The sequence below is a fragment of the Callorhinus ursinus genome, unplaced genomic scaffold, assembly GCF_003265705.2.
Source record: "Callorhinus ursinus isolate GAN/ISIS: 27379988/994484 unplaced genomic scaffold, GSC_fseal_2.0 scaffold2, whole genome shotgun sequence".
Classification (NCBI taxonomy): Eukaryota; Metazoa; Chordata; class Mammalia; order Carnivora; family Otariidae; genus Callorhinus; species Callorhinus ursinus.
The window spans coordinates 94,572,579-94,592,283 of record NW_027397064.1 but is presented as its reverse complement, the minus strand read 5'-3'; the positions used below and the strand labels follow the sequence as shown (position 1 = coordinate 94,592,283).

Sequence of the window (19,705 nt, the reverse complement as noted above, 5' to 3'; positions counted from 1 at the left end):
GTTTGACTGGAAGTTTTTATTTAAACCAGAAATAATTTCCGAATATCAGAAATCTCTATGGTTTCATCGTGTGTGTGTGTGTGTGTGTGTGTGTATACATATATATATATGTATATATATATATATAGTTTCATCATACATATATATACATATATAATATATAATATGTTTAAATGAACAAGATCCTCTTCAACCATGCCATTTGAGACTCCTAATAGCAAATTATAGGCGTTTTGTTGGTTCTGTGAATTGAGTAAAGAATATCAGCTTCAGCATAAGCACAATATTTATCCGTACTACTCTCTTGCAAAGAATGGACCTCTAGAAGAATGTTCTGCATGCTTGACCAGGAACATAATTCTCATAAATAAAAAAAGTTTTACCATAAATGCTAAAATAATAACCATACTATAATCCTGACCTAGGCAGTTGTGTATGAACACACTTGCAGAACCCTTGTTTGAACATTGGTCTCATTTTAAAATCTTAAAACATTTTTATAGTGAAAATGTTTTTCCTGTTAACTTTTTGAGCATAACTGCCCCAGGTAATACTATAACTGGTTTTCTTTGCTGTCCAAGTCTGATAATATGTGGATTAAAGAATATGCATTTATCATTTATGAGTAAATTAAAACTTGTGACTTTCATTGGATGTGAGGGGACATGTTAATGATTTTGTATTATACTTTTCCTTTTAAGCTCCCAAAAAGTCTCGTGTAAGGTTCAGTAATATCATGGAGATTCGGCAGCTTCCATCAAGCCATGCATTGGAAGCTAAGTTGTCTCGCATGTCATATCCTACTGTGAAAGAACAAGAATCCTTATTCAAAACTGTGGGGAAACTTACTGCAACTCAAGTAGCAAAAATTAGCTTTTTTTTTTGCTTCGTGGTAGGTCTTCTCTTTATTAAATGTTTAGAACTTGAATTTTAAGACAATATACATGCCAGCAGTATCCTATTGAAACGTAACACTGTTAGGTTGCTTAATTGACTTTAAAACTCAGCTATCTGGCATCATTGGGGACTTTGAGTATCAAAGTCAATAAATGCTTACCATACCTCAAAGAATTCAATCAATACTATAACACAACAACTACTTATATATGTATATTCAGAATTTGGCATTGCTTCACAGTCAGGATAATTAATAGTTATTTTACACTATTATATATACAAAGGCTAGTAAATATCCAGATAAGAGTTTACTGTATGCATTGATTTTGTCAAATAAGTGGTTTTGTAGTTGTATAGTAAATTTGTGTAAATGTGGTCAAATATTTTAGCAAGTACTCATATAAACATTTCTACAGAATTTCTTGTATTATTTTTAATAGCTTTTCTGTTATATTAATAAAGAAACTGAAAAATGTGCCAAAGATTTCACATAGAATAATCATACAGCAAATATTATTTTGGAATAAGCTAGAATTAGACTTGTCTGAATTAGTGAAAACTGAAGTTTAGAATTTGATAATGAATTTCGGGGCTCTTTCCTGTATATGTCATTGGGAGTAGCCTAATCCAAGGTTGTTTAGTATGGGCCTTTAAGATTTAAATTTATACTGAGCTTTTTTAAACACCAGGTAATGCAGTGCTAATGTCAGTATCATTCGCCTGATTATAAGATTTTTTTACTTCACAGTTTTGCCTCATTGCAGAGCCCATTTTTCTCCATCCTCTTCCTGAATAACATCTAGTTGAGTGATACCTTAATTAATATATTCACCAATACAAATCAAAAAATCATTGTGAGTTTTGATAATTACATATGTACTAAAATTAAAGACATACATTTGGATTATGCTGTTAATTATTTTTTCTGTTTGCTTGTTTTAAATGAATGTAAGGCAAGACTAAGATTTATCATATGTTACTTAATTTTCAAATGACACTTGAGGTGAAGAATAATAAAAACATCTATATAGTAAAAGTTAAAAACAAAGGGGAAAGATAAGAGATTAAACGGGTAGTGTGTGTGGGGTGAGGGGGTGGAAAGAAGCCAGCTGTGGAATGGGATGATTATATCAGGAACTCTCCGATTTAAAGAAAGAAAGCTACTTCTAATGAGCACACAATTCATCTTTAGGTAAATTGGTAAAAGGAAAGGCAAAAAGGAAAACTTCCTGAATTATACAGCTTATTGCCTATTAAAAGGAAATATTTCCCTTCATTAGATAAAGCAAACTTTTTTCCCAACTCACAACTCGAGAGAATGTGTTACATAAATACATTACATAGGTACTATTCCATATAGCATGCTGATTTACAGATACGTATGTGCATACAAAAAACCTTTTAAAAATTGTGGTAAAATATACATGCTATAAAATTTGCCATTTTAACCTTTTTTTTTCATTTTAACCATTTTTAAGTGTATAGTTAAGTGACATTAGGTACATTCACACTGTTGTGCAACCACCTATCACAGAACATTTTTCATCCTGCAAAACTGAAATTCTATATCCATTAAATAACTCCCCTTTCTCACCTCCCCCAGCCTCTGACAACCACCATTCTACTTTCTGTCTCTGTGAATCTGACTACTCTTAAGTACCTCTTATGAGTGGAATCATATACTGTTTTTCCTTTTTTTTTTTAAGATTTTATTTATTTGTCAGCATGCACAAGCAGGGGGAAGTGGTAGGCAGAGCAGGCAGAGGGAGAAGCAGGCTCTCTGCTGAGCAGGGGCCTCGAAGCGGGGCTGGATCCCAGGACCCTGGGATCATGACCTGAGCCGAAGACAGACATATCACTGTACAGATATACCACATTTTGTTTATCTATTCATTGTTGGTCTGCACTTGGGTGCTTCTACCTTCAGTAGTCTTTAAAAAAAAAAAACCTTTAGTAAGTTACAAGAGTAGAAAACTATATTAGTCTTTAGTAAAGGCATTTCTGTAGAAAGTCAGAGTAGTATAGTCCAGGTATATAGCTTTTTGGAAACCTAACTTAAGAGTGATAAGCGTTGATAAGGTTTAGAACAGTGCTGTTCAATAGAAATATAATATGAGCCTCAAATGCAGGTGTCATAGGTGTTTTTTAACTTTCTACAATTAGAAAAAAACTTTTAATTACATTTTTAAAATTTTTAAAAGAGAAATCAAGAGAAACAAGTGAAATTAATTTTAATACTGTGTTTTTATTTAACCCACTGTATGAAAGGTATTTTGATATGTTATCAATACAAAAATTATTGATGAGATAGTTTATATTTTTTTAGTACCAAATATTCTAAGCATTTTATTTTCTATTTTAGTTTCCATTTCATTTCAATTTCAGTTTTTATTTCAATTTTAGTTGCTAAACATTTCAATTCAGACTAGTCACATTTCAGTTCTTCAGTAGCTACATGGGGCTAGTGGCTAGTGATTGTACAGTGCAGGGCAGAGGAGTTAATAATTCCTGTATTTGTCAGTCCTCCTTGAATATCTTTTGTCTCATTAGCACTTACGATATTTTAATTTTTCTCTGTAGAATATAATTTAGGTCATACAGTGTTTACCTAGAATTTTTTTATGATAAATTTAAAATTACCACTCATGAAATAATGAAATATATAAATTATTTTTGAAAGATTATTTATTAGTAAGTGGTTGTCCTCAACTGTGGAATAATGAAGGGAAACATTGTAAGGTTAATTTTTATTGGAAGGTAATTTAGATAGGTCTTCTTTTGTAATGAGAGTGCCTTGGGTTTGAGAACCAGAGAATGGGGAGAGGTGCAGTACAGAAAGGTCTTTCTAGAAAGAGTTTCTAGCTAATGATGATTTCTTAGGATTTTTGAATGTCTGCTACCTGAATGATCTGTCTTTATTTCTTTATTGTGCATTAGCAGAAACCAGTGGAGATTGTTTGGAAAATGAGCACAGTATTTATGTGTTAAAGTGGTAAGGAAAATGGGTCAAGAAAGCTAATTATCACCCTATAAGTATTGTCTGGTCTTGAAGATAGAGCTCCAAAAGATAATTAAGAGCAGAATATTCTTTTTTCTAGTACTTCATATATGTTTGATATTGCTCATCTTAGCAATTGCTACCTCATTTTCTTGTTTAGAAAGTCCAGGGAAATTATCTAGGAAGTAGGAGGACTACAGACGGCATCAAAATCACTTTGCCCTAGTTTTACTCTGGCTTTCATCTTGGGTACAGTGTAGACTAAATGGAGTCTGCTAAACTCAGTTATCTGCTATCTTCCAGCAGTGCTCTGAGCATATGTCTTTGTTGCTTCGTTGAAGTGTAAATGCTAATTATAGTACTCACTTAACTACAAGTTCTGAGAGATCATGAGATGTCCCTGTCTTAAGTCCCTGCCCTATTCTTCAGTGGAATATGATTATGTTTAAGTAACAGTGATGCCAAAAACAGTTAGATAAGCAGTTAATTTATTTTTATGGAGCCAGCAGTCTGCTTCTTAGTGTATATATTAGTGACACTCATGCTCATATGCACCAGGGGACATGTAGTAAATGTTCACAGTAGCATTGTTTGAAATAGTCCAAAAGGATCCATCAACAGAAAAATGGATGAGTTGTGGTAATATGTTTTAGATATCTGATAGCAGTGAAAATATATGAATTTTGGAACCTCTCTCATACACACACACACCAGGCTTCATCAAAAAGAGGGCTTATTTCTTTTTCATTAAATCGTATTAGGCACAGTATTGAGAATATAAGAATATCCTAGCCTAGATGAGCAAAAGAAAAGAAAAAAAATCCTTATCATTGGAAAACTTCCTTTAATTATATCCAGTTATGAGAACTCTGTATTATATCTCCAAACTGAGAATCAGAGAAACAATCATAATTAGCCAGCAAATTCACATTTTTCATTGGACATTTTTAAATTTCCGAAACGATTATGTCCTTTTATATATCAGTCTACCTAGCTTGCTGTTTTGATCCATCCCCATAGGTGTGATCTTGTTCAATAGATTTCTCATCATGCTGTGTTCATCTGTACATATTTTAATATTTGAGAATTTCCCCAAATTTAAATTTGGTTTAGATAAACTTTAATAGAATGCTAGAAATGTTTGGATAAAGCAAATTTTAAAGTTGATTTGGTATTCAGTCTTACTCTCATTTTTTAAAAAACTGAATGCTAATTTTAACCAACTGTTGTTAATTTCTTAAGCAAAATTGAATAGCAAAGATCTTAGATCTAATTATAAATGCCCTCTTTTTAGGTCTGTGATTTTTCAATAGAAAGCAACTTTTAAAAGTTCTTAAATATTTGGGGAAGGAGGGGCCTATAAATTATGACAGATATAAGCAGGTCATTCATTAGGTTTCACTTTGTTTTCTTTTTCTTTAGTGGTTTCTGGCAAATTTGTCATATCAAGAAGCACTTTCAGACACACAAGTTGCTATAGTTAATATTTTGTCCTCAACTTCTGGTAAGAAATTTGTCTTCAAAATCTACATTATAAATTGAAATCTATTTCTCTTTTATATATATGTATATATGTATACACACACACACACATATATATATACACACACATATACACACATTTTTATCTTACTACAAATTATTACATTCATTCTAATGTACGTTAGTGTATTGTAACTACATAATATTTGTAGTTTTATGCTGTGGTATTGTGCTATTTATATTCCTTTTATTTTATGGTATATTTTTATATAACAACATTAAGTTTTTATAGGCTGGTTCTTTGTATTATAGTCATTCCTTTCACATTTTTTCTGAAGATCTTTTTCTAGACCCTTTGGCTAAATGTAATTGCTTATTTCAGAACCATAATTTACCCTATGAAAGATATTTATTTTAATATTGAATCATCTTCCAAATCTGGGAGAGGAGAAATATTTTTGAAACTGTAAAAACAACTTGAGCACACATGCTTGATTATGATGAGGTCATAATGTTATTCTGAGTGCTCAATTTCACTGTCTTATTAGTTTAAAGTAAACGGGGCTATACTTAATCTGTATTGTTAAAATAAGCATTGGTTTTAGTTTAAAGGCTGTTTTTGACAGTATTTAACCTGATGTATCTTTTTTCCTTATAGGACTTTTTACCTTAATTCTTGCTGCAATGTTTCCAAGTAACAGTGGAGATAGATTTACTCTTTCTAAACTATTAGCTGTAATTTTAAGGTAAGTATAGCATAATAGCTAGTTACTTCTGTTTAAAATTTTTCTGGTAGTGACATAGGATAGTTTATATTATAGTATACTGTATAGGCAGAGAAAGATGAGGATAAAAAAAGGTTTTATATGGACAGCATGCTACTCAGCCTGTGTCACATCCTTAACTAGTTTTCTAAATGTTCCTGGGGGGAGTAACTGGAAGGATCCCAGGGCAGCTTTGGCTCCCATTCATGGGAGGACAGACGGTATAATACTATGTATTGTACTGATGCTTACATTTAACTTAATGTGGCGACTTAATCCTCATTACCTCCAAGTCCCTATTTCCTTTTCCTAAAACAAGTCCGTTTTTTGTTTTGGTTTTGGGTTTTACTTCTACTTCTGGACATCACACATGCGGTCTTCTCTGATTGGCTCAGCCTCAAGTGATCTTTCGGTTATTTTCTGTATAAATCATTTGGCAACTTTGCATTACTGTATAACATTAGTATTGTCAATAACTGTATTTAAGTCTTTTATTTTTTTGTAACTTTGTATTTGTCATGTCTTTTCTGTGGATTATAAACCTTTAAAGGCCAGGGCCTTGTTTTATACTTATTTGTGCCACCAACAGTCTAGCCTAGGGCTTTGCTTACCAACAATACCCAAAAAAGATGTGTCGGTTTGATAAAGCTGTTGTTTTTACTGAGAAAAAATTAGAAATCAGAGAAGGTAGTAGAATGATTTAATGGAGAGAATAATGTTTCTTAGCTGCCAGAACTGGGTTTGAATCAGAGCTTTGTTCTTTGTTTCTGTCAGTTCCCTTAAACTCTCTGAGAGGGGTTTTTAGTGAGAAAATGATGATAGTATCTACTTTCCAGCCTTGTTTTAAAGTTTGGAGGGAATGTATATTAAAAATGATTATCATGGGGACTGAGGTACTCTTATTATGATGTGTTTTTCCTTTATAGATATAACCATGGTAGTTTCCAGATGTAGGCCGGTTGACCAACTAATTTACTATTTAGATTTTATGACCACTAGAAGTTTCTTATATTGCATGATTGACTAATTGTTTTAGCCAAACATATTTTTGTATTGGGGAAATATATTTGTATCGGGGAAGTAAATGAGGTTTTATTCAACTTTATTCAGAATTCATGCAAATTTTTAACTTCTCTTTGTACTATATTAATAAAGTTTTAAAAAAGAAGGAAATACTTATAAAATGTTGAACTTGTAAATATTTTGACAGAGTTCATTAAAGTAGATCTAGAACAGGGGTCAGTGGACTAAGATTAGCTAGCTTCCTAATTTTTTAAAGTTTTATTGGAATATAGCCACTCTCACTTGTTAGTATATTATCTCTGGCTACTTAAGCACCATAATGACAGTTCACTTGCAACAGAGACTATATGGTCTGCAAGCCTAAAATGCTTACTATTTGTTCCTTTAAGGAAGTTTGCTTGACCTGTGTTCTAGAAAAATTATTACTTAGAATTTTTTTGTGTATTTATTACATGTTCTTAATACTATCTTGAACATTGTAGCTAAAAAGTCTCACTTCAAGAGACAGGGTACTCTCCATCTAAACTACCTGGAATTCAATCCTGCCTCCATGATTACTAGTTTTGCAATTTGGGGCAAATTTCTTGCCTCTTTCCTCACCTGTAAATTGGGAATACTAGTAAGATTTGTCTCAAAGGATTCTTATGAGGATTAAATGTGTTAAAACTTTAAAAGTGCTTGGAACAGTGTCTGGTGTATAATAGGTGCTCAATATATTTAGTCATTGTGATTATTATTATCTAAATGAAATTGAAACCTCTAGTTTCTGGTATGTTGTGGGTGCTCAATAAATAATAGCTGAATTTAAACAATGATTGTTTAACAGAAAATTATAATATTTAATTGAGAGACATGAATACTTAATGTAAGGACTAGATTTGACTTATGATGATATAATTCCATAAGGTAAAAAAATTTTTTTTCATATTCTCCTATGTCACTTAGTTTTTTTGGATCACTAGGTGAAAGAATTAGACTGGCTTTTAAAAAAATTAACACTATTTTATCTGCTTTAAAAATATGTACAATTACAAGATGCATAGAAATAGAAAGACAGTATAAGCTCCCCGAGAACAGGAACCACATCTGTTTTGTTTGCAGCTGTAACAGTGCTTAGCTCAATAAATAATAACTTAAAATTTTTTTTCAATAAATAATAGTTGAGTGAATGAATGATCTCTGATTTCTCTACATCTTTAATTCAGTCTTTTTTCATCCATTAATTAATCATTTAAACATTTAAGGAGAGTTTTATTGCTAATTTAGGTTTTATTGGTAGGCAAGAGTTAGTGCTCTTGCTAGGTGTGCATGGATATACCATATGTATATCTTCAAAAAAAAAATTTGGAAGAGGGCTGACAAGTTGGTTACTTCCTTAACTGAAAAGCAGTAGGTAGCATAGGAGGTAAAAATACTTACCTAGAAGCAGACTGGCAAAGTTTCAGTCCCAGCTATGTGATTTTGGTCAAGTTACTTTGTATGTTTGTGTATTAGTTTTCTCAGGTGTAAAATGGTAATGGTAGTAGCAATAATACCTTTATTATAAGGTAATTTGTACATTTCGTGAGAATTAAGTGAATACAAGTATAGCACTTATATTGTCCCATTAATACTGTTAGATATTAATTAAATCACTAAATTCTTTGGGAATTATAGTTTTCCCCAGTTTTGAAAGTAGTCTAGATCACTTGTAAATAATTTTTATCTTTATTATTAGCCCTTTTTAAGGAGTGTATTGTTTTGCTCATCAATAATCCTATTATTCCCATAGCATTGGAGGTGTTGTGCTGGTGAATTTATCAGGGTCTGAAAAATCTGCTGGAAGAGATACAATAGGTAAGTATGTGTCTCTGCATTCTTTCTGTTAAGGGTATACAAGAAAGTTTTGTGCATGTCATTATTTGTGTCCTTGTGTGCATGTGTGTGCACACACACACGGAGGGCGGGCACTAATGGGGTCTTTTTTTAACTTTTCCTCTGGAAATAATGTAAAAATTTTCAAAAATAGTTCATAGAATTCTCATATAGCCTTCACTCAGATTCTCTGCTATGTACATAACTGCAGTGTAGTTATAAAAGTCAAGAATTAACACTGATTATAATATATATATATATATATATATATTTAGAGAGGGAGAGACAGGGCCCGAGAAGGGACAGAGGGAGAGAATCTTAGTCAGGCTCCATGCCCCGTGCTGAGCCTGATGTGGGCTTAGTTTCATAACCCTAAGATCCTGACCTGAGGCGAAATCAAGTCACCATTTAACCAACTAAGCTACCCAGGCACCCCAACATTGATTATGATTAAATTATCTAGTCTGTATGTATATCCTTTTCACATCTCACAATTCTTCCCACTAATGTTCTTTTTCTGGTGCAGCATCACTTGTTGCCTTTAGTTTTCATCTCCTTAGTTTTCTTTAATCTGGAACTGTCCCTCAGTCTTTTTTGTTGTCGTTGGTCTTTTATAACCTTAACACTTTTGAAGGATATGGTTGTTTTGTGGCATGTTCCTCACTTTTGCTTTGTCTGATACTTCCTTATGGTAAAATTTATGTTATGTATTTTTGGTAAGAATGCCATGCAAGTGATATTAGAAGTGTCCTGATCAACACATCATATCAGAAGGCACATAGTATTGTCCCGTTACTAGTGACTAGTTAATTTTAAGTTGGTGTCTGCCAGGTTGCTCCAGTGTAAAGTTATTAATTTTTTTCTTTGTAAGTAATAAGCATCTTGTGGGGAGATACTTTGAGACTATACAAATACCCTGTTTCTGTTATACTTGCACCCACTAATTTTGTGATTCACTCATGTTTCTTACCTGAACCATTTACTGTTATGGTGAACATTCAGTTTTGATCCATTGTTTAGATTAAACAATAACAAAGATAATCAGGGAACCCAGCTTAATGGCTTCCCTCGGGATACTTCGTTTAGATATTTGAAGTTCATTGAATGGAGAGGTGCTTTCTAAACCATCCCTGGTCACTGCCCAGTGAGCCATGCCTTGAACTGTATCACCTCTTTCTCACCCAGAGCAGCTTTGTTATGTGTAAAACAAAACATGTATTTGTTGTATATGTGTGAGAATTTATTGGCAGGCTTTCTTTTTGCTTTTTGAAAATGTTTTAGAATAATTTTTTAAAATAGATTTGATAAAACATTGGACTTTTGGATAATAAGTATTAAATGTGGTCACTTGGCAGACAGCACATTAATTCAGCTGTTTTTAAAGGCTTACTGAAATGTTTTTGAGAATGAGTTAGTACATTAAGAGAACCAGTATTTATTATGCCTATACTACAAACCCTGTGTTATGCTATATATTTTAGAACATTAAAAAGTATAAGTAATGTGTTTGCAGTTTTCAAGGAGTTCTTGATTTTAATCATTATATGAGATTTACAAAATGAAACCAGTAGAGAATAAATAATACTATAATTAACCATGTAAGTATTAAATGGTCTAAAATAGAAGACAAGGAGGATGGAAATTCAGTGGAGGAGGAAGAGGATGCTTTGTGGCAGAAGGGGGAACTTTAACTGGGCCTTGGAGACGGTAGTGGAATATATAATAAAGATGATAGATCACAGTGGGGAGGACTGTATAAGCAATGGTGTAGGGATGGAAAGAAATACTGTTAGGCCAGACGGTGTCAGGTGCCAAATTGTTTATGTAGGGGAAAATATGAAGTAGCATTTCAAAATTAAAAGCCAAAGTGTTACTTATATGAGTTTTAATATTATAACATGCATGTTTGGCTAGATCATTGGATGTTTTTGCATGGGTTTGTTCACTCTTTAAACACTCTTTAAACGTCCTGTACTCCTGGAGGACATGGGAGGGGATGGGATCTACTTTTATCTCTTCATATTTATGTACTTCTTGAAGTCACATCTGACACATAGATTTTAAATAGTGTGTGTTGAATGAGTTAATGAACAAATGATTTAACTCATGTTGATTTTTACAGGTTCCATTTGGTCTCTTGTTGGAGCCATGCTCTATGCTGTCTATATTGTTATGATTAAGAGAAAAGTAGACAGAGAAGATAAGTTGGATATTCCAATGTTCTTTGGTAAGAATATATTTACCTGTGAGGCCACTTTCTTTGAATGTTAACTTAGGGTTTTGTTTTTGGAGGGAATAAGGAAGCCTTTCTCTCCTTCTCCTTATGATTCTTTAAAACCGTCAGATTTTAGAGACTTTGAAGTCCAGTCAGTGTTTTTCTCATACCTTGCCCTGCATGATTGTGTACCTCGGAAGGAATGCTGGTTTCCTCGGTGTGAGGTCAAGAAAGAAATTCCTCCTAGTGCCTTTTTTGCATTCATGTCTTTAGCCTGTGAATCAGATATTTTCTTCATTGATATGATAGAATTATGCTATTATAAGCATTGAGAGTATACGTGTTGTATTACACGTTTTGCTATTTTTGAATTGTTAGAAGCATAGGATTGGAGAAACTGCTCCCAAATGATATGTATAATACTATTCTAGTCTGTGTACTGTTCATTAAAACTCATGGGCCATTTAAAGGCTTTCCATTTGCATTTAAGATATAGACTCTTTTATGATACAGATTTTCAAATTACCCAATTGTAGTTTCTGGCATCAGTTCTTAATTTTGGTAAATAAAATACCTGATACGATTTATAAGCTCTTCCTTGCCTGATATCAGCTCAGTAAACAACTTGTGCTCTCTGTTGGATATCTGTAGATGTCTTCCAAAAGATACCTGTGTATCAATGGATAAAAAAGCATGGTGATGAAAGTTCAAAGTGCAGCTAATAGGGAATCAGGAGACCAGGAATATGGCTGTTCTGATTTCATTGATTTCATACTCATCTGCAAAATGAGCAAATTGGACTAGATGAGTAGCTTTCAAACTGATTTGCAGAGGATCCTGGGAAGGGTGGGAAGAGGTGGAGTTGCATGCGTGGTTCTGGTTCTTGGAGTCCTTTCCTGCTTCAGCTGGAACAGCTCTGTTCTGTGGGGCTTTTGCATTATAATTTGTAGAAAAGATTTTTCTGCTAAAAAAAAAGTTTGAATATCTTCACTTAAAGATTAACAGAAACAAAACATTTGGAAAGCTGCCAGACCAAGTGATCACTCAAGTTTAAGTATGGAATTCAATTAATATACCTTAAATACGAAGGTAATTTTAGTGATGTCTTATTTTAGAGTCATAGGAAATTCCACTTGGAATGGAACGAAATGCTAATATTTTTTGAGTGTTTGGTTTTTTTTTTTTAAGATTGGCAGTTTTCAGGAAAAATTGTTCAGTTTACTGTTACTACAGTACACGCAGACATGTAACTTAATTGGTCGTCTTCATATATGATGTAAGACAGTATTGATTTGATGTGGACTTTACAATAGGCAGGACTAGAAAAGAAGTTAGGATTGGGTTGTGGAGGGTTCTTTAGGCATGGGGATAGAGCAGAGCATAACAGGGAACAGTGTGTAGGTCTATGTGATTGGACTGGAGGCTCACTTTATGGAAGAACAGGAGGATATGCAGGCCAGATTCTGAAGGATCTGGAGAATAGGTGGAAGCAATTGGGACCTTTGTCTTTAGGTCCAAAGGTTGTTAATTTATGTGGGATTCCGTAGACTATATTCGTAGATATAGTCCAGGGACCCCAAACTAGATTTGGCTTTTGGTAATGCCAAATTTTGGTGTTTTAATTACAACTTTTTAATGTTGTGTAAGCTTTTCAGGTCATGAGTCCCTTTTGTATGTGTCATTTTTTTGTTTTTTTTTTTTTTTTATCACTAGATGTTTTAAATTGGGTATCCCAGAAGCAGGATATGAGACAGGGATTTCTTATGGGTGATTTATTGAGGGGCAATCTGCAGGGAATACTGACAAGGGAGTAAGAAAAGCAGGATGGAGAAGGGGAAAGAACCATGTGGGCTCATGTATAATTGAGGTTTGGCCCAGTTCATGGCATGTCAGGAGCAGGAAGTGGAGGGGGCTGGTGAAGGAGCAGGTAATGTCTAGGTACCCCTCAGAGACCTTCTGGCCTTGAGCCATTAGGATTTCAGCCGTGAGAGTGGCCTTGTGCATCCTTCATGGGTTAGTTGTGGGCTATAGAGGGTGGGAACTTCATGGGAAAGGCAAGCTTGTTTGCTCTCCAAGACAGTTCTTCAGAGACAGTGGGTGGCTATAAGTCTTTAGCAGCAGATAGGGAGCGGATGCTCCAATCCTATTAAGATTTAACTAGGCATCCTAAATTCTAGTGTATTATTTAGCAACAAATATAAAATATGTATTTACTGTAATTTAACTTTCTTTTAAGAAAGCTCTATAGTTACCTAATGGATCTGTGATGTTCAACTGTATAGGAAGTGCAATAAAAATTACTATAAAATTGTAAATTTTTCCTTTGTAGTCTTTGTATTCACACGTAGTAATATGTAACCTTATATTTTTTTAATAATAATAGCAGCTTACCTTTACTAACTTTTTATGCCAGGTACTGTGCTACATTTTATAAGTGTTTCATCTGATTTTCCCAGTAATCTATTTAAATATGATTTTACAGTTATGGATTGGAAAACTGAGGCTTAAAAGAGGTTTCACATCTTGTATAAGATTTACAGTACTAGTGAATGGTGGAGCTGGGATTGGAACTCAGGGCAGTCAGACTGCAGAGCACACATTTTTGACCACTAAATGTTATAGCCTTCTTTACAGATAGTCAGTCTGTATGACTCCTATATTGAGGAGCTATTTGTGTATGTATGTTATCTCACCAGTTAGCTTATGAGCACCTGGAAGGCAAGAACCAAGAATGTATCTGGTTTGGAAACTTCCTCCATTATTCCCAGCAATACCACAGGCGCTTTAAACATAAATATGAGTTGAATCAGAGAGCTGACTCTCTACTTCCTCATAATTAATTTAGGCTGCATATCCATACACACAGATATACCAGTTATTTCTTAAAGTTTGAAGACACTAACTTATTAGTAGCTAAGGTTAACAACCTTTCCTTTTGAATTAAGTAGTTTATTCCATAGTAGTTGCTCCGTGCAGTGTAAATAGTGGAACTTTGAAGACTCAGTGACCACCGGTTGCTAGTACAGTTTTCTCTGTTGAGCTATCTATACATCTGACTGAAAGAAACAGAAGTTCCAGTTAAGGAAACCTGTTGGAACGCTTTGTACAAGATCTAATGTTTTCTAATTATAGAGTTATAAGTTTGAAAAATTTAAATCTCAATTACTAACTGTTGTCTCTCTTATACATATTTAGGTTTTGTAGGTCTGTTTAATCTGCTGCTCTTATGGCCAGGTTTCTTTTTACTTCATTATACTGGATTTGAGGACTTTGAGTTTCCCAATAAAGTAGTATTGATGTGCATTATCATTAATGGCCTTATTGGAACAGTTCTCTCAGAGTTCCTGTGGTTGTGGTATGTACTGTTTATTACCCTATGATTTATTAGATACCCGTTCATGGACTTTTGGTTAGTTAAAGCATTTATATTTCTTCTGTCTTCTGATGGCTCCTTCTGTGCACCTTCCCCCCCACACACACACACTTCACACTATTTTAATAACTCCACTAGAGCAGGAACTTTGTGTTTTAACTTCTGTGCACTGATTGTATAGACTAATACCTTACACATAGAAGGAGCTCAATAAGTATTTGTTGAATAAATATTTGAATGAATGGATGCATATAAATGATCTTAAATTGTAGAAGTGTTTTAAAAGTAGATGTTATATAAATGAAAGGTGTCATTATCTAATGGAGGTTTATATTCTAAATATGAATAACATGAGTTCTGAGTGAGAATCTAGGGAACTTAAGAGACTTTGGAATGTTTGGTTGTTCGTAGACTTTTTTTTGTTTTATTTATTCTTAGGACTTTTCATATAAGTGAGCCAGATATGTAACCCTAAACCCTGATTAATTTGAGATGTTAACGTGCTTTGAAATGTTATATCAAATATGTTGATATGTGGTAATGACCCTAAAATAGTTTGAAGACAATATCATGTATGGAATTTAAGAAATCTTTCAAATACAGTGCTTGATACTTAGTCATGTTTCTGTCTAACAGGAACCGAAAAAAAACCCACAAATTGTACTTAAACTCCTAAATGGATTTTATGATATGCCAATTAAGACTACTGACTAGTTTTCCCTTGCAAAAGACTGAGTAGCCCTTTCCATGAAGACTTCCTTAATGCTCTACCTGTACTTTTCCCCCTCCTCAATTAAGGAAATTTCTCTGTTTTCTCCATATTCTTCCACACTTACTCCCTTTCATGTAGTACTTAAAGATATACTTTATTTTGTAGTTAATTTATGTACTTAAATTTCTTTGCTGATCTAAAACTCTCTGATATCAGAATCCGTTTACTCATTCATTCTTCCATCTTTCATTATGTATATTTTAGGTGCTCAGATTATTTAAGCAAAGAGTTACATATTTTATTTTCTATATTAATATGTATCATATACTCTCTCTCATCCTGTTGCTTCTTTACTATCAATTCTGGTATTCCTTTTGTTCTCATTTCTCTTGCCTCTCCCTACTCTTGGTTCTGAACAGATAGAACTACTTACTGGTAGTTTTTTGATTGAACTCTGTTGAATCATGAGGGATTGTTGATATTCAGCCATTTTTTACTACAATTATGTACTCACTGTATTTTAATACAGGTTCATGTTTTCTAGGAACTTTAGTTTAAATTAGACAATTTCAAGGCAAATTAATATATTTGAAAGCAATTATTAAATTTTTCTTTGGATGTTAGACTAGAGAAGGGTTTATTATGATGCGTATGACATTAAGCCTCATAGTAAACCGGGACTGTGTCACTACAAATATTAAAATGCTCATTCTTTATTGAGAGCTACAGTTTTAATTAAACATATACAGTAGAGAGTTTTACTATGTTTAGCAGAATTTAATGTAGGCTTTAGGGAATGATCAAGTAGGAGTTGTGACATGTAATCCCTCTGTGTGAGCTTTTTTAGTTTGCTCCCTTGGAAAACTTTCCATTTAAATAAATAATAACATGTTTTGGAATTTTTTTAATTTAATTTTTTGAGAATGAAAAGAATAGTATATACAAAACTATACAAAAGGGTATACAACGAAAAGGAAGTCTTATCTCTCTTTCACTTTAAATCTCTGTTCCTTTTTCCCAGAGGCAACCATTATTAACTTCTAAACCTTCTACAAAATTTTCTATACATGCAAAAGTGTATATCAGTCTCCTAATCCATCCCCAATTTGTCTTATTTTTAACACACAAATGGGAACATACTATGGATATTGTTTTGTACTTGCTTTTTTTCACTGATTGTTTTGTAAATCTTTACATATCAGCACTTAGGCTCAATTCATTTTTTAAAGCCTGTGTAGTGTTCTGGTATATTATGTTCCAATCCATTATGTGACATACTGGGTAGAACATAATGTGTTTTACCCGCTCCTTATTGATAGACATTTTAAGTTTCCAGTTCTTTGCTTTGTAAAGAAAATAGCATTGAATATTCTCCTATATATATCTTTGCATGTATATGTAAGTGTTCTGTAGGTTAAATGCGCACAGAGTCAGTCATAAGGACTTTACATTTTGATAGAGAATTGCAGTATCATTCCCCATGGAGGGAACACAACTTATATTCCCAACTGTGTATATGAGTATGTATTGTAGAATAGTTAAATTGGACACTTGTAGTCCTATATTATGATAAATCCATCCTTACCTAGGATGGATTTTTCAGGACCTCAAGAAGGTTTATTTTTCAGATATACTTTGACACTCAAGTGATTAAGAGTACTAATGGTGACAGCTCAGTAGCAGTAAATCAGTCAGTAATGAAACAAACATATCCCTTAAATTCTGGGTGTTCTTGGCAACAAAACAAGTGTAAGAAGCATATCTCTATATATTTTACATCTTTTTAAATCATAAGAAAATACACATTTAAATCAGAAGCTATAATCTGCATGTAGGACGATTCCCTTTTTTGCTGGGGGGGATCAGGGCTATTGTATGTTTACCTATAAAAAGTACAGGAAACTTAAGCATACATAATCCAAGTGCTGAGTAGTAAGCTACAGATTTCAAAGTGTGGTTGTGAGCTTTCTTTGTAAATTAAAGATGTGTAGTTGTCACTCATTGTTTATTTAAAAAAAATTGAGGTGCACTATTAAACCCATATACTGTACCATTTGTATAGATGTTGAATGATAGCACCTAGTTCTCTTGTCTCAGCATTTCCTAAAGTGTGTCCCTGAAATGATAATAGATGACAAAAGGATTCAACCATCAGCTAAATTGGGAAAAGCTGGTGTAAGTCAAACAGTTTTCTTCTTAATACCTTGTTTCAGACTCTTCATGATTGTACTTTGTGTTATAAATCTCTAAGAACATACGCCACATTAAAAAAAAATTGACCTCCTGAACTGTCTTTTCACAGAGCAGCTTATGTAGTAGGAACCACTAACGCTTGAGTTCTCTTTACTGTACTGATAAGAACTAATGGTACAGCCTCTGTTGAATATGTTGAGTGACACTTTATCGAGAGATAGGCTCTTTTATTGCAGGACAGTATTAATTCTGTCATACACCGAGCTAGAATTTACTAGTCTAGAATTTCCATGGGTCTGTAGTCCTTATTATATACATTTTGGTTTTATCTTGGCTTATAATTTCTTTCCTTCCTTCTTCCCTCCCTCCCTTCCTCCTTTCCTTCTTTCCTTTTCCTTCCTTCCTCTGCCTGCAGTGTGGGGCTCAGACTCATGACCCTGAGAACAAGAGTGTCATGCTCTACTGACAGCCAGCCAGGCACTCCTTTTTTCTTTTTATACACTCAAATTATTAGTCTGTATAAATGGCTTATCTATTTGGTATAATGCTTCCTTTCATTTTTTTCCTTCAACTAAATTAAATTATGTGCAGAATGATATTTCAGAATTTGATACCAACATTGATAGTTCAAGGTGAAAATAAAATGAAGAACTTAGGTTTTGATTAGGACAATTGCTAGAAAAAAGGAAAGCAACAAGGAAGTATCCTTAAAACATTTTCAGTTCTTTTCAATGCTAAGCCAAACTAAAGGAGCAACACAGATCTGAAGACTATTTTAGTTTTCATGAGGGTAAGATATTTTTGCTTTGGTGACAGACTCGTAAGTTGGCTTATCACTTTCTTAAAAGTCTGTTTTGTGAAGTATTGTCCTGCAGTTTAATAAAGCTATTTTCTTTGTTAGCTAAGTATCATCACAAAACTTTAAGAACTCTTTTGACAGTTTTATAAAAAATATTAATGAAATAGAAGCTGTACATCTGAAGTTGATTAATATCTGTAAGTATATCTTGAAAATAGCATGAGTGTGTGTGTGTGTATATATATATATATATATATATATATACACACAAAGTACTTGGACAGTTTTATTCTTACATATTTGGATTTTTTATATTTGAAGGTGAACTTTAAGAATCATCGTAGTTACTTTTGTGTCTCAGTCTGTCCTAAGCTTTTGTCTTTACTCCTGATCTTTCATGCCTGTATTTTCTTTGGTTGCTTTACTTTTTTAATATGGAAATGTATATTTTCTTTTTTTCCTTTTTAGGGGCTGCTTTCTTACCTCATCATTGATAGGCACACTTGCACTAAGCCTTACAATACCTCTGTCCATAATAGCTGACATGTGTATGCAAAAGGTAAGGCAAACTGTTTATTAGATATTTCAGATGAATTTTTTTTTGAGAGAGCATGTGCAAGAGAGCATGAGTGGGGGGAGGGGCAGAGGGCGAGAGAGAAAATCTCAAGCAGACTCCCCGCTGAGAGTGGAGCCCCATGTGGGGCTTGATCTCATGATACTGATGACGTGACCTGAGCTAAAATCAAAAGTCAGACACTTAACCAACTGAGTCACCCAGGCACCCCTATTTTAGATGCATTTTTAAAATAGAGATAATGAAAGTTAGGGCATGTGATTAAATTATAAGCAGTACAACCATGAATAATATAGTTGATGCCTGCTCTGCCTCTCTAAGGTGCTTTACTATATAGATATATCAAAAGTACCAAAGAAATGAATAATCTCTTACATTTTTAACTTTTCTTTTTTTTTTTCTTAATTTCTAAGTTAAGGACAGTATCTTTATATGTAGTTCTCCAGTTTTGGAGCTGATTATTCCACATTTCATTGGTAAGTCAGTGGTATAGAATAGGGGATGGGATATATTTTATTATTTAAGTAGTGGTGTTTTGATTTCTAGGATAAATTCCAAAGATTCCTTAATACTGTGATACTATTACAGATATGAGCAACATAGGAATAATGTTTCTTAGCAAATGCTCGTTTCTGTCTGGACTTAGGAGGGCAGGTGCTCTGTCCCTCTTCTATGATGTCCTGGTCTGGATGCAGGGATTTTTTTTTTTAAGATTTTATTTATTTATTTGACAGAAGGAGACACAGCGCGAGAAGGAACACAAGCAGGGGGAGTGGGAGAGGGAGAAGCAGGCTTCCCGCGCAGCAGGGAGCCCGATGTGG

General features: G+C 33.6%; 1 protein-coding gene across 2 annotated transcripts in view; it reads left to right on the top strand.

Moving 5' to 3' along the window:
* The window catches only part of SLC35F5 (solute carrier family 35 member F5), a 37,717-nt gene that overhangs the window by 10,677 nt on the left and 7,335 nt on the right, over positions 1-19,705 (top strand). For both annotated transcript variants that reach the window (XM_073884763.1, XM_025857162.2), the window contains 7 exons: positions 702-892; positions 5,318-5,399; positions 6,036-6,123; positions 8,936-9,000; positions 11,141-11,245; positions 14,429-14,588; positions 18,779-18,869. In XM_073884763.1, the coding sequence (XP_073740864.1) occupies positions 702-892; positions 5,318-5,399; positions 6,036-6,123; positions 8,936-9,000; positions 11,141-11,245; positions 14,429-14,588; positions 18,779-18,869 (782 nt within the window). The remainder of the gene's footprint in view (positions 1-701; positions 893-5,317; positions 5,400-6,035; positions 6,124-8,935; positions 9,001-11,140; positions 11,246-14,428; positions 14,589-18,778; positions 18,870-19,705) is intronic.